General features: G+C 51.5%; 4 protein-coding genes across 4 annotated transcripts; 2 read left to right on the plus strand and 2 right to left on the minus strand.

Annotated features, from left to right (window-relative positions):
• Positions 1–1,477: 1,477 nt before the first annotated feature.
• Positions 1,478–4,112, minus strand: N7496_006196 (putative C6 transcription factor; the record flags this gene model as incomplete). The annotated part of the gene is made up of 2 exons (XM_056699125.1): positions 1,478–3,964; positions 4,038–4,112. 2 exons carry the CDS (start codon positions 4,110–4,112, stop codon positions 1,478–1,480), a joined length of 2,562 nt encoding a protein of 853 aa, XP_056554538.1.
• Positions 4,113–6,426: 2,314 nt separating this feature from the next.
• On the plus strand, positions 6,427–7,259 carry N7496_006197 (uncharacterized protein; the record flags this gene model as incomplete). The annotated part of the gene is made up of 2 exons (XM_056699126.1): positions 6,427–6,518; positions 6,614–7,259. 2 exons carry the CDS (start codon positions 6,427–6,429, stop codon positions 7,257–7,259), a joined length of 738 nt encoding a protein of 245 aa, XP_056554539.1.
• Positions 7,260–7,779: 520 nt separating this feature from the next.
• N7496_006198 (ditrans,polycis-polyprenyl diphosphate synthase) lies at positions 7,780–8,933 on the minus strand (the record flags this gene model as incomplete). The annotated part of the gene is made up of 2 exons (XM_056699127.1): positions 7,780–8,324; positions 8,402–8,933. The coding sequence occupies 2 exons, from the start codon at positions 8,931–8,933 to the stop codon at positions 7,780–7,782; spliced, it is 1,077 nt and encodes a 358-aa protein (XP_056554540.1).
• A 664-nt stretch (positions 8,934–9,597) lies between these two features.
• N7496_006199 (exocyst subunit SEC10) lies at positions 9,598–12,466 on the plus strand (the record flags this gene model as incomplete). The annotated part of the gene is made up of 2 exons (XM_056699128.1): positions 9,598–11,769; positions 11,981–12,466. 2 exons carry the CDS (start codon positions 9,598–9,600, stop codon positions 12,464–12,466), a joined length of 2,658 nt encoding a protein of 885 aa, XP_056554541.1.
• Between the last annotated feature and the right edge of the window lie 1,339 nt (positions 12,467–13,805).

The raw sequence follows: 13,805 nt of genomic DNA on the forward strand, positions 1-13,805 counted from the left end.
TGCACAAAAGGAATGTCAAGAAAGAATAGTTAGATGAGAAAGTGTAGCCATGAAGAATAATTCAACAGGGAGAAAAAGCGAAGAAGTAAAAAAAAATACCAGCAGCAATAATGGCGCTTGCTGAAACGTGAGTGAAAAGGGACAATGATCATCATGGGATAAGCAAAAAAGGAACCCCCCCCCCCCCCAGTATCCCCATTATCCCCATAGCTCACTTTCGCTCTCGGCGATCTCATATTGGACCCGGCAGAAACCATGCGTCATCCCCTCTGATTCGGTCCATGCACTCGAAGCGCGAGGATGATAGGTTCACCCTAGTAACCGCCCGAAGGGAACCGCCCGAGGGGACTGGGAATAGATCATCGACCACGCGGGCCAGCAAACCAACGAGGGGCAAGTTGGGGCGGTAGTTTGGAAAATGCGAACCCGCAGGGCCCCACGGGTCAGCGTCATCGCTTGCGGGTTTTGAGAGATGGGAAGGAAGGGATCGACTGCGACGATGAGTGGAGTAAATAAAGACTGGAGTACACAATAACGGGTTGTGGTTCAGGAGAAATGTGGCGGCGCCCCCTTCGATCGCCAGGGGTGATTAGGTTAGGGGACATCCACAGCTAGAGAGGTTCATCAATTCATCAACTTTGACTGTCATGATTATGATGAGAGAGTCTTGTGTTTGCTGTGAATAAGCCGAGGCTGCATTAGGGGGTCCGAGCAGAGGATGATTTGATTGAACCAGTTGGCCCCAAGTTTTAGGGATTTAAAGAATGGAAGCGAACCGCCGATCGCCGATCGCTAAAAGTAACGGAGAACTAAGGTAGAAACAGATGGTGCAGGGATACCCGACGGTGTCAGGGAGATAGTAGGTACTATACTGTATACTCCTAACATGTCTCAATTATTCTCCAAGTCTCGGCCTTCTCAAGTACGTGCATATATTACCCCTCGATGATGATACATGTACATTTTCTTACTTGATACAGAGTTGATGGTAAAACACTTGGTTCAGATCATCCAATAATCCACTAGTCAGTCGATCAAAAGTCAAACCAGCGACGGGAGAATGACCGTGGAGCAAAAGAATGCTGCCTAACTTGATGGAGGCTTCCTCGTGGTGTCGATCAACGGGAGGCTTCAACTGTGGGACAGGAACGATTTCGACAATTGCCGGTCTCCCAGTGGAAAACATAGGAGAAGCAAAAAATATCATAAACACAGCGCTTGACAACACATGAAACCAAAAAAAAATAATATCCTTGTGTGTCAGCAACGGTCGATGGGTGGCTTGTGTTTGACAGCTCATAGCGCCCGGCTTCCTGGGGAACACCTGAAACACCGTAGCGGAGCAGTACAGCCACGGTGGGTCGCATGGAGCTTTGGAGATTGGACCAACTGAGACCCGTGAATGTGAGAGAGAATAAAAAGAACCCGACAATTGACAATTATGTCATCGAGACGGTCCTTTTCCATCATCTTTTGATCACCCGTTCATGGCCTTCTCGGGAACCTCTTGGAAGGTTTCAGGGAAGAATCCTGGCGGTGGCCAAATATCCGCAATCGATGGCGGATGCACCAAGGGCTGAGATCCCACCAGACGGTCGGGATCGTGGCAGAAGGCTTGGAAAGTACTATCATCCAAGAACCCAAAGTCCTTGAGGCCTGCCTCGCGGTTGTTGGACCACTCGGTCGTGTCCAGGTATGCTAAATCCTTGAAAATCGCATCGAGATCACCCGTGCCTGCGGGATTGAAATGCATGTGGTCGTTGGTCGAGACGGATCGTTCACTGGTAGGAGCGTTACCGGCCATCATGGGATTGGAAATGGACGAGTCGGGGGTATGAGGTTGTGCATGGGCGCTTCCAGGTGCAAACAACTGGTCTGGTCCACTGCGAGGCGTGACCTTGTCTGTGGGGAGGATCGACTGCTGCACCGACGGATCCATCATAGCCATCTCGGTATTCTCCATGACCGTATCCTTGGGCGTCAACGATTGTCCATCGGCAGGGATGCTTATTCCCAGGATGGATGATGCATAGCTTCCTTGATCATGCGGGGGTAAGCCGTGAGCCATGACTGGAGGCTGCATGGCCCCATGCATGGAGGTGGCTCCCGCTAGCAAAGAAGTCGTGTTCCCAGGATATGGTTGCGGTGCGACGGGAACATTGTTGGGCTTCTGCCAGCGATCCATCGAGGATATCATCGAGCCATATACCGGCCAACTGGCAGTCAACACCGTGGTCTTTTGACGGAACTCCTCGGCCCAGCGAGAGAAGGGGAAAGTATCCGACGAGTCCACAGTTTGTCGCAACGAAAACGCTTGCTCGGAGATTGTACGCAAGCCAAACTCGAAAATAGGCGGCAGCCCACACATGGGGAAGTTTTCCAGATGCTGAGAGATCATCGAAAGGCCACGATAAAGGAGTTTCTTTGCACCTTCAGTGGCTGGACGCTGTGACCGATGGAGACCTTGCTCTCCGGGAATAAGGCGTAGATACAGCCAAAGCAACGTAGCAACATATGTCAATCCCAAGTAGCTCTGATGCGGTAGCAGTGCTGAATGTCGTTCGGGGTAGATGCTTTCCGGTCCAATCAGTCGACATCCCAGCGGCAACCCATCATCCCACTGCTTCAGGTCCATCACCAACTGCTGGGCAAAATTGGGCGCCTTGTATCCCATGGACAGGTTCCGAGATGTCTTGTTGAGCACACTAGCCAACTCGACCAAACGATTGAAGCAGCTTAGAGACAATAATGGTCCTCTTCGTGGAGGATTCTTACCATGTGGAACTCCCGTCGGGGGGAGCACGTCCACCCATGAATTCCACTCCTCCAGTCCATCCTCTTCCAGCAACCCAACATTTGCTAGATCATTCGAGGACATGGCCGGGCAGCGGGAAAGTCGGAATGACAGCAGGGAATCAATGACAAAGCAGCCTAAGAAAACTGCTTTACCCTGCCGCAATTCATCGGAGCGACGAGTATCAGCAAAGGCACCCAGGCCCATTGCAATGGCCATGCGCACTGCTTGGCCGCTCAGTAGCCATGCAGCCGTCCAATCTTCAAGGCCGATATTGACCAAACTCAATAGCAACAACGCCTGGATATGGCCGAGTTCGTAGCGTTCTTTTTCCGATGGGATGAGATTTCGAGATACAGTATAGTACTCTTTAGCTAAAGAGACCGCTCCAGTAGGATTCACTCGGGTGGTCGCTGGAGATTGGGTGATGGTATAACTAAGGATTGCCCACAACGCAGCATGATCGCCAGACCCTGGAGAAGTCGTCGCGACGGAAAATGGGGCATTTGCATATAGGTAGGACGCGCGGAGGATGTTGTGTTTGGCGACGGTTGGGAACCACGAGTGAGTCGTGGCAAAGTAGATATCGAGGAGCTGTGATGTTTGCGGGGGTAATTGTAGAGTATGAGGCCCACTTCCAGGCTGCGACACGTCCCGACCGTTTGACCCCTGTGCCATTCGGGCTCGTTTCGCATTTGGCGAGCCAATGGCTGGTCCGATGATCCGTGGTGCTTCAGGCCCCAACGGTGTCGAGTCTCGAGCCACTCGAAATCCCCATTTTCCATCCGGTCCTTCTAGTGGATCATCCTGCGGGTTGCGCGATCGTTTGCCCGTTGTGAGAGGTGCTTCCTGGTTCGATAGCATTTTCTCCAATGCGCTATACAGACGACTCGTTTTCCAGGTTTCGTGCAAGCTCTCCGACGAGCCGTCATCCGACCAGACTGACATTAACTTTTCCCGGCGGCCTGCCGACTCTGCGGTGGTTCCTAGCATGGCCAGCATGGTGTCTTCGAACCCATCGATATTACACATGGAGAGCGCCCATAGTTTCTCCAACCCGCGCACGTAGCCCTCTGGTAGACCGCGCTTCTTCGCATGGGGATCGTATGAGCAGGGCTGGCCGGATGCTTGACATGCGGAGCAAGTGGGACGGATTCCATCGCATTTATCCTGGGGTTTGAGAACAGCACACGGGTCAGCTTGAGAAACGGACCGGGGGCAAGAAAGGGACTGGCCAGCTCACCTTCTTACTGCGACACCGGTCGCAGGCCCTCGACACCCTCTTCCGCCGAGGGGCCTTATCGGAGCCCTCATCCATGAGCAGGGTTAGTTTGCGCCGAGTCGCATGTCATGTACAGGTCGAAAGCTGGAGCTATCCAGAAGTGCGGTGTCTCGCTGGCGATGCGATCTGCAGGGTCCCCGTGTGGGTAATTGGTTCGGTGAAGATTATATGTAGATCGGATAAATTGGTTTAGAGCGTTATATCGCAGTTGGTCGCGTAGAATCGGCGATCGCAACGCATGTCCGAGTATTGAATGAGGTCGCGACGCAATCGGAAGGGCCAGAAGGATTACGCAACGGGAAGAGGCGATCAGGGCCAGCCAGCGGGACCCAATCTTGACCTTCCAGCGTAGCTTAGTCACTGGCAGACAAGGAGTCCACTTTTCGTCGATTATTCCTTATAGAAACCGGTGTGAGAATAAGAGGAAAAGAAGAAGAGAAGAATCCCTCCCGAGGCAGAGAGAAAGCGGTCTTCGCCAAAAAGAAGTCGGAGCAAAGTTTCGGGAGGTGGTGACGGTCCAACCGGTCGGGGGCCTTCCCCACGTCCCCACGATGAGACTGATGGGCGGGATGTGGGAGCTTCAACTCTGCGGTCTAAAAAGTGCCAAAATTAGAGCAAGAATGTGACCGATTGGGAGGAATATTGGATGGATAGCTTCTATCTTTCTATACAAGGGCAATTGAGTCTTTCAAGTTGTTGATCATGATCATCATTACAGAATACGACTATACTTCGTATACTCTCCCCCCCTTCGGCAGCACTCCGGCAAATGGAGTCCATACTGACATTTCGCTTCACATCCCCATTTCCCTGAATGGCTTGAGCCCCAACTGCCGATAGTCGGCAATTTTTGACTTTTGTGCCCCTTTTTTGCTATTTCACTTCAACTCTTTCTACTTAGTTTCTACGAAGTACACTGTGTTCTATTTACATAGATCACTGCCCCATTGGTTACTATGTAGTTATAAACCTTACTACGCTGTCCCGCCAGACAACGACACACAATAGCTGATCACCCACCTAAAATGCCAGGTCCCTGCACTGGGGGCAGTGCTCGGCCTAGAGAAAGCAGCGGGACGCTTTGAGCACCCGGCATCCCGATTTCTTACGGGCAACAACCCGATGTGCCCCCGAGTCCACACTCCGTTACGGTGTGGTGTCTCTGTCTTTCGGAATGCGCGCCGAACTACCTGCGGAAAAATGCCGCGGCTACCGGGCAGTTCCGACGGGGTGATTGAAGAACTACATATACTGTAGATGTATATTTGATCGGTATATAATAGACATTCTACAGCAGAAATTGAGCAGAGGCAATCCAGAATACGTAATTCCATTTGACCGCAGCGAGTCGCGTGTCTTGGGTCAAGGTTAATTTTAGGTGACGCTTGCGGGATAAGACTTTTACCGCTCGGAACTATCACTGTATGTACGTACTCAGCCCCAACTCTTCTATGCACTACTTCTCTTCAAGGCTGGAGATATTTTAAACTGGATTCAAATATGGATTCCTATGGAGATCTAAGGATTGTTTGAAAATTCAGATCCTCCTCTGGGTCCGTAACTTGTCTACTATAGGGTGCTCATGCGCTGAATTGAGACTAGGTACACCAACTCCAGTCGTTTATATTCCTCATTCAACATGGAGCTTCAATAAAAAGGGCTCGAAACCTGATTAGGCTACACCGGCCCTGATAACTTGACTATCATTAGATTGCATTAAGGCCAAAGGACAATGGCAATGGTCTCACTACGACAGGAGGCGGCCTAATATGGACCTACTACTTGACGATAGACCCCTACATGAGAAGATTGACAAGGATAACTTCAAAAGTAAAACTCAACATTAATCGCAATTGGGCCTATCCTCTGCTGTCTCATCTTCTGCAGGTCATTTCGTCAAGACACTATCCAAAGCTTAGTCCAGTGGAGTACCGACTTGTGGTCCACCTTCCGATTCAAGGCATCAAGGCATCAAGAAGACTTCAGTCCATCTAAGTGAAGATTCTTTCCAGTTCACCATCATAGGCTAATAATGATAATACCATAGAATCTTGTGATAGTCCATAACCTTGAGGACTATTTCATACTACCACAGTAGCAAGTAGTCCTAAAAACATCACCTGAATAAGCATCAACACACTTAAAAGACTAAAGTGGAGACTAGTGACCGCCTCGGCCACTAGCGGTGAAGCAGCCCCCAGGTACCGTGACTTGGATAGAGGCCCGAGCTTTATTTTCTTTGCTGCGTTGGTTCCTCACCTTCGATCAACGCCGTCGCCCTTTGAAACCCCCCTCACTATACCGTCACCTGTTAAACAAACAGGCTGGGAATACTATACTGCCTTCTCAGATGCCCAGCTTTTCAGAGCCTACTGGCTCTTTTGCAGCGAGCTGGAGGAAACGCAAGCGTGATCATGAAGACAGCAACACCTTGAGTCGTCCGTAAGTGCCAATCACCATCTACGAGAGTCATTCTCGAGTCAATACCTCTCGCTTTCCTTTGAGCCTCGGACTAATCGCACTTCACCCTCATCTAGATCATCCTTCATCCCCTTCCGATTAGACCGTCCCGATTACGAAGGCAACTGCCCGTTGCCCCTGTCCCGACACCCTACAGAAGGAAGCGACCTCTCTTTCCGCCCCCGCTGTCTCCCTCGCAAACGTAGACACCTCCAGCCTCCATATCTCGCCCTGCCAACTCACCAACAATCATCTCTCCTCTCACCAAATGTCTATGCCCCTGCGCAAGACCCATACTCCCCGCCCGTCTCCCCAAAGACTATCGTACCACTAGCCTACCCCTCAACATCCCCTTCCGCCCTCCGACCATGCCATATCTGCCACAGACGCCCAACAACACGACAAGTGCTCGACGCATATGCAGATTGTGACCTCTGCGGCGAACGAGCATGCTTTATCTGTCTGCGCCAGTGTGATGCTCTCGATTGCCCGGGTTCTACCAACACGGGCTTCCCCAACCAACACGAGCCAGACCTGTTCTCGCCGAATGAGGACTTTGAAAGTGCAGCTATGGGACGAAGACGGAAAGTCTGTTCTGGCTGTGCTGTTGAGGGTCTTACAGAGGCGGGTACTGAGATTGTCCGATGTCTCGACTGCGTACAAGGCCACTCTGCGCCTGCTTGGACGATAGATGGGATGAATCATGAGATGATGCGCGGATAAGCATGAGCATCTGCCAGATTCAAGCGACCCGAATGATGCATATAAACGACCATATGACCCCCCTACGACCTTCTTCTCCTCTCTCGGCTTAGTGGACTCCCAGCGGTCTCTATGACGGCCATGGGTCAGTCGTGCTCGCACTTGCAGCCAAGCCTACTTTCTACACTTTCTACTATCTATCCCGTTTCACGTCTTTGGTACTTTGACTTTTGCCTACATTTTGTTCTTCAACTCAGCGATACCATTCATGTTCGGGCAGTATTTCTGCGGTTCTGCTTTTTCTCATTTTCATGGCATGGCATGGCGATACCAACACAATATAAATGAATATAATTTAATGACAATTTTCCCATGAGATCAGTAATGGCATATGCAAAAGTCATGAATATTTAAACAGTATAAGTAAATAAAACACCGCATTATCGATGCATATATGTATGGTATAACAGACAGTATAGGAAATTCCACCATGCAATTTGAACAGATTTCCACGTACCCTTGGACTGGACCCTCGTTACCCTCAACGACCAAACCGCATCTGAGCTCCTGCATAGTGCCACAACCCACGCATGAACCCTTGATACTCTACAGCCTCTCCGTACCCGGCATGGTTCCGGTCCCCAGTGCAATACATCTCCGTCAACCGGATCTGCCACGGCGGGTAGCCATCCAGCTTCAAAAAGGGACCGAAGACCAAAAGGAGGTCTGGCTCGGGCTTCAGTGTGCCGACGGTACGGCCACTGGCTTGTAGAGGTTGAGTGGTGATTTCACTAATCTCTGCATCCACCAGTTCCGGTGTGATATCCTCCGGTGACAACTTGCCATTCTGTGACATTTCGGCCAGGGTCTTGGTCAAGTCGACGATGGTTTCACGGCCATCGGTGGAAGAGAGGAGGAGTAGAGTCAAGGAAGGGTTGTCGGACTTGGGGTTTGGCGCGGTGCCATAGACAGGGTGGTGGGGGGCGAAGAGCTGGAGGGAGGGTTGTTGAGAAGGTGTACCGAAGTAGGAGGCCAGTTTGGTGGAGATGATCTGGTGTAGGGCTGGGATACAGGATTTGAGGACACCTAGGAAGCAAGTTAGTTAGAATTTGTTCCTGGCAAGTTGTAATGGAATGAAATATGCCTAGAGGCCACGTTCTTACCAGACTTCTCATATACACTGAGTTGCGGAATCCCCGCGCAGGCACTCCAAGCAGCCAACTCGGCAACCTCGTCCATCAACACAGCCAACGCATCATCCTCCTTTTGCAGAGTCAGTATCACACTGAGATGCTCCGGCAACCGCTTCAACCCCCGGACATCCTTGCGGATCAACTCCGGCGTACGGTGGTGGTGGTAAACGATGGCGAAGACCCGATCGACAACGGCATGGTACGCCTGCAACAGACGCACAACAATACCAAAGAAGATATGGGTAATTGCATAGGTGAACCGATGTAGCTGCGACTTGAGGAATGTGCGAATAGGCTTTTTGCGAGGCTTCTGGCGCCGTTGGGAGGACGAGGTTCCGGCGCGGGACCGCCGCGGCGAGCTTGAGCTTGCGTTGGTTGATGGTAGGTCGGCCGGGTCGGGCAGGTATGGTTTCAATAGGTTCTCACGGTCGGCGGCATTAAGCTTGTCGCCGCGCGAGCGGATCTCCGCGCGCAGGACTTCGCGATCGGTCTGGGAGACCATGATGGTGTGGGTTGAGGAAATTGAAGGTGGGCGGGAAGGCGTACGGAGTTACTTGTTCTTAGTTGGAGGCAACTCCGGCCACATGCAAATCACCCTTTTTTGCGAGTAGTTGCTCCTAGGTCCGCGCTTCGTCGGTGACGGATGTGTATGAATGTTTGGTATTTTCAGTATTTATTATCAAATTTATACAAATGACCAGATTTAAAGATTCTAATGTGGCTGCCTGTCTCTTGGGTATATTGCACTGCCTCTTGTGGCAAGGTGTTCGTTCGAATATCAGCGTGACAAAGTAGTTAGTACTAAATATAGAGATAACTCTAATAGGCATTCAAAAACAAGTTTAAAATTCAACGATATGTCTTTTTGAATATACGTAGGCTGCTAGAAATATATATCTTCGAGGACTACGTATTACTGCTACTAGCTTCCAACTATGTAACTACTACGCAGTGGAAATAGCACCCCCCCTAACGCGGTGGAAATTACCCACACCTCCGAACCTCAAACCACCGCGCATCCCAGCTTTCCCCGGATTCTCCAGTCTCCAATCTACAATCCAAGGCCTACACCTTCCAACCCTCCCTCAATCAAGCTGTGCAGGCCAATTCCACATTGAGCCAGCCCTGAGGCGGCCCCATATGACTCCCTTGCACTCACCGTCGCCATGATGCCCGACAACGCATCCATAATCTCCTCGAACCCCGCCCGTTCCGTCTTCCCCAAGGGCCCCAGCTTCACACTCGAGGATTTCTCCAGCCGGGACTTTATCGTCAAGGAATTCATCGAGGCCCTCTCCGACACCGCCATCTCCCACCGTCGCTCTGCCGCAGGAACCGCCGGTGCCCCGAATCAGCCCTTCGATCCCAAACCCCTCATCCGCACCTTTGAACATGCCCAGCGTCGCCTGGGGGAGCTCTCCGGAGATCTAGAGATTCGCGAGAATGAGCTTTCAGCTGCGGTCAGGCGCGCAGAAGCTCAGCATTCTCAGAATCTGACCACGCTTGGCCGCAAGCTTCGTCAGACGATCGAGTCGTTCCAGCAGCTAGACACGTCGCTGAATGGCGCGGGATTGGAAAATGCCGGAGGAACGGGGAATATGGCAGTGGAAACGGGTCGGCGACTGGAGGAGCTGGATCGGCAGCGCCGTCGGGCTTTGGATGCTCACTTCTTGCTAGAGTGCTGGGACGGGGTATGCAATCGCGGCGAGATTTCGCTGTTGGAGAATCTGCGACGGTCAGGCACGGCGGAGGCCAAGGTTCGCTCTGCGCATATTGCGCGCCAGCTGTTGCGCATCAGTCAACGGCTTGATCCGCAGAGCTGGCAGCAGTCATCTAAGCCAAGTAATGGCAACTACGGGGGCAATTCGTCCTCGTCGGAAGATTTGAGTACTGGGAACAACACGCCGCGCCGGAATACACGGGAGATTATTGAGAAATTCTCGGAGACGTTGGAGAAGGATCTGCTCAAGCAGTTTGATGATTTCTACCGCAAGGCTAATTTCGAGGGCATGAAGGATTGCGCTACGGTGCTGCAGGATTTCAATGGCGGTTCTAGTGTGATTGCGCTGTTTGTGAATCAGCACCAGTTCTTCATTGACCGGAGTCAATTGGTTACGGAGGAAGTAGGAGGTGATGCCGAGTCGTGGGAGAAGATGGCCGATCCCGATGCGGAGCTACCCGGTGTTGAGCCGAGCCTACAGTCCTTGCTGGATGAGGTCAAGGTCGTGGTGCAAGAGGAGTCTGCGATTATCCGACGAGCCTTTCCTTACTACGAGCAAGTGTTGGGCAAGTTCCTCCAGCGAGTGTTCCAGCAATCTATTCAGCAGCGGCTGGAGATGGTCCTGGACAAAGCCAGTGGGGTCTCGTCATTGGCTTTCCTCCGGTGTCTACAGAGCTCCCGGGGCTATATCAGTGCCCTGATTGACGACTTGAAGGCACACGGCCTCACTGAACATCCAGAACCCATCTCTTCTCAGACGGCACTGCTGCTGGACCAACAGTTAGAAGAGCTCTTCGTGCCTTACTTTGTCGGGTCCTCATATATTGAACGAGAGAAGCGCACCCTGGAAGAGCTCTTCCACGCAGTTCTCTTCAAATTCACATCTTACCATGCTCGCCGGAAGAAGGCTGCTACCACATTCATGGCCTCCCTAGCCCGGCCCGGGACCACGGAGCTGCTGTCCACAACTCGCGATGCGTTTATCAGCCGGCTCGACTCGCCAGAGATGTCCCCCATCCAACGCCGTATGCTACTTCAAGTAGCCAAAGTCGGCGACGTCCCCGAGACTCAGAGACTGACGGAAATTAGAATCACCGAGGAAGAGGGCCAACCCAACCTCGGCGATGCCAAGCGCATGCTCAAATGGCTGGCAGAAGCTGTGGGCCGTGGACTAGAACTGAGTGTCAATACGGATACTCATAAGGATGTGTCGGCACTATTGACTCTGTTGCTGGCCACCATGGGTGATGGATACGTGGACGTTTGCCTCGACGCTGCCTTGGAGGCGGCCACCGCACAAGAGTCTGGAAAGAATGAACCCGACTTTGGCTACCTTATGTCTGTGCGAACGACGATCAGCATCACCACTTTGATGGTGATGTGTGTCAATGCCGTATTATTGCCCCTGGCTGCGGCCAGTATCACGACTCGACGAGATATGGAAAAACGGACTACCCAGATCACATCCCGTATTGAGGAGAAGATCAACACGATAGAACAGAAGACGATCGATGCCACTTTGGCATGGGTCAGTCGACTGCTATCTGGCCAGAGAAAGAACGATTTCCGACCTCGGGAAAGCGATAGTGCAGCATGGCTGGAGATGTTGCAGACACCAGTAAGTCTTTGTTTTTTTTTCCCTTCTCCTTATTCTTTGCTTCTTCTCATCCCGTTTCCCCTTCTTTCCCCTTCTTTGCTTGTGCACAAATCTCCCGTTTCCGAGCACGAGCGCGGGAAAAGAAGAGTAGTCGGAAAAAGAAACGAAAAGAAACAAACGAAGAAGCAATATGAAAAGAGAAAAAAGCAAATCACTGACACCATATCAATAGACTTGCGCCTCGATCTGCACGTTCCTCACCCGTCTGCACAACATTGCCCGCACCTCCCTTCCCTCGAGCGGATCGAACGTTCGTCAAGTTCTAACGGAGATTGCCCTTGGCACTCGTGGTTTGCTACTGGAGCACTTCAAACGGTTTGCCGTCAGCGGTCCCGGTGGGCTGATGGTGACCAAGGACATGACGCAGTATGCCGACCTGCTCAAGTCGTGGGACATTGACGACGACACCAAGGGTCCTGGTGGCGCGCTGGACGTGCTCCTTGAAGTCGGCAGTTTGTTCGTCATTGGCGTGGAGGCGCTGCGGGAACGTATCCGTGGTGGTGCGGCTAGCGGGGCCACGGGGGGCTCGACTGGGCCTGGTCGAAGCGCCGGTGGACAGATCGAGGCTAAATTGAGTGTGCAGGAAGTGCGGGCGTACGTGTCGCGTCGCGAGGACTCGAATACCCTGGCTATGCAGCAGGTTCTGAATGCCTTGTAAGGAGCGGGAGGGAGAAGCAATGAGAAAGGGAGGGTCCTTGTTCGGGAAGACTCCGGTTTGTCCGAGTATGCTCGCCAGGATTGCCCTTTGTTATCGAGTCCGAGTCGAGCCCGTTTCCCGGGGACGTGTCATATTGTCTCGTTTCTCTTCTAGATACTCTTTTTTCCAATCTTGTGTTTTCTCGCTCCGATTGATGGTGGAGCCTGTTTGGTGTCGGACATGAGGTCTTTGTTTGCATGGCTTTGCTTAGTGGTGCTGTACTACTGGTTGTCTTTCTACTTTTCTTTCCCATTTCCCTCGATTGACAACGATATTGTGTATCTTCTGTAGGACTGCAGTTATAGACATTCTATTTCCTTTTTTACCCTCATTTTTCATTCTTTGTGCACTCTGTCTACTGCCCCCCTCCCCTGGGACCCGACGGTTGACTAGCGTCTTCCTTAGAGCGGCCGGTTATCGATGGCGCGGCGTATAAGGACCCATCCCATTTGACAGTTTCTGACGCGCATTGCACTAGTGTGATCTAATCGAGTTTCGTGTGGAAAAGGCGTAATCGTGCAAGAAGCTGCGTTCTTTATCTTTGTGACTCGTTCCTCGGTGGAGGTCTGGACGGGAGTGTTCTAGGTGATTGATTGCATGGACTATACGTACACATGTGCTTGTACCTTGTACAGTACGGAGTACATGATTCCGGATTTAGTTCTTTAGTTTTGGCTGCAGAAGCTATTTACTGTACTCGGTCAAGTGTGAGTATTGTGTGTAGTAGTGTATGTACTATGGGGATCGACCTGGTGGCGGTCTGACAGCTCACGTCGCTTACTGCAGATATATATTAAAAAGTCTATACACCAGCTACACTATATCCTGAGTTTTGCACTTGCCATGTACAGATGATAAGAATGTCTACTGTATCTCAGACTTGCTGTACAATATGACCAAGTCGTCATCTGGAGCTGACCCACTGGTGGACCTCGGTAAACTCTGCCGTCCTGATCCCCAAGGCGAACACTACCGTATACATCTGACAGGTACGATCGCTATCATTACACTTTTAGTGATCCATGGTTTCCTCGTTTACATACATACTTTGATGGTTTCCAAAGTTCCAAAAGCTCCGTCATTCGACACCTTTCCTTTCTTTTCCCGTCGATCAAACGTATTCCTTGCCTTCGTCGCCTTCTGCTGTACGACGGTAAACTGCTACCTACATACTGTACTGTAAGTCTCCATGTAGGGATAGCTCAATTAACTTTCTTCCAAAGTCATCCCTTCCAGTCTGCCCCGCATCCCAAAAGCCCGACGGGATTTAAAAACCAACGACCAAATGGACCCTGGAAAT

This window comes from Penicillium cataractarum, assembly GCF_028827025.1.
Source record: "Penicillium cataractarum strain IBT 29864 chromosome Unknown utg000005l, whole genome shotgun sequence".
Classification (NCBI taxonomy): Eukaryota; Fungi; Ascomycota; class Eurotiomycetes; order Eurotiales; family Aspergillaceae; genus Penicillium; species Penicillium cataractarum.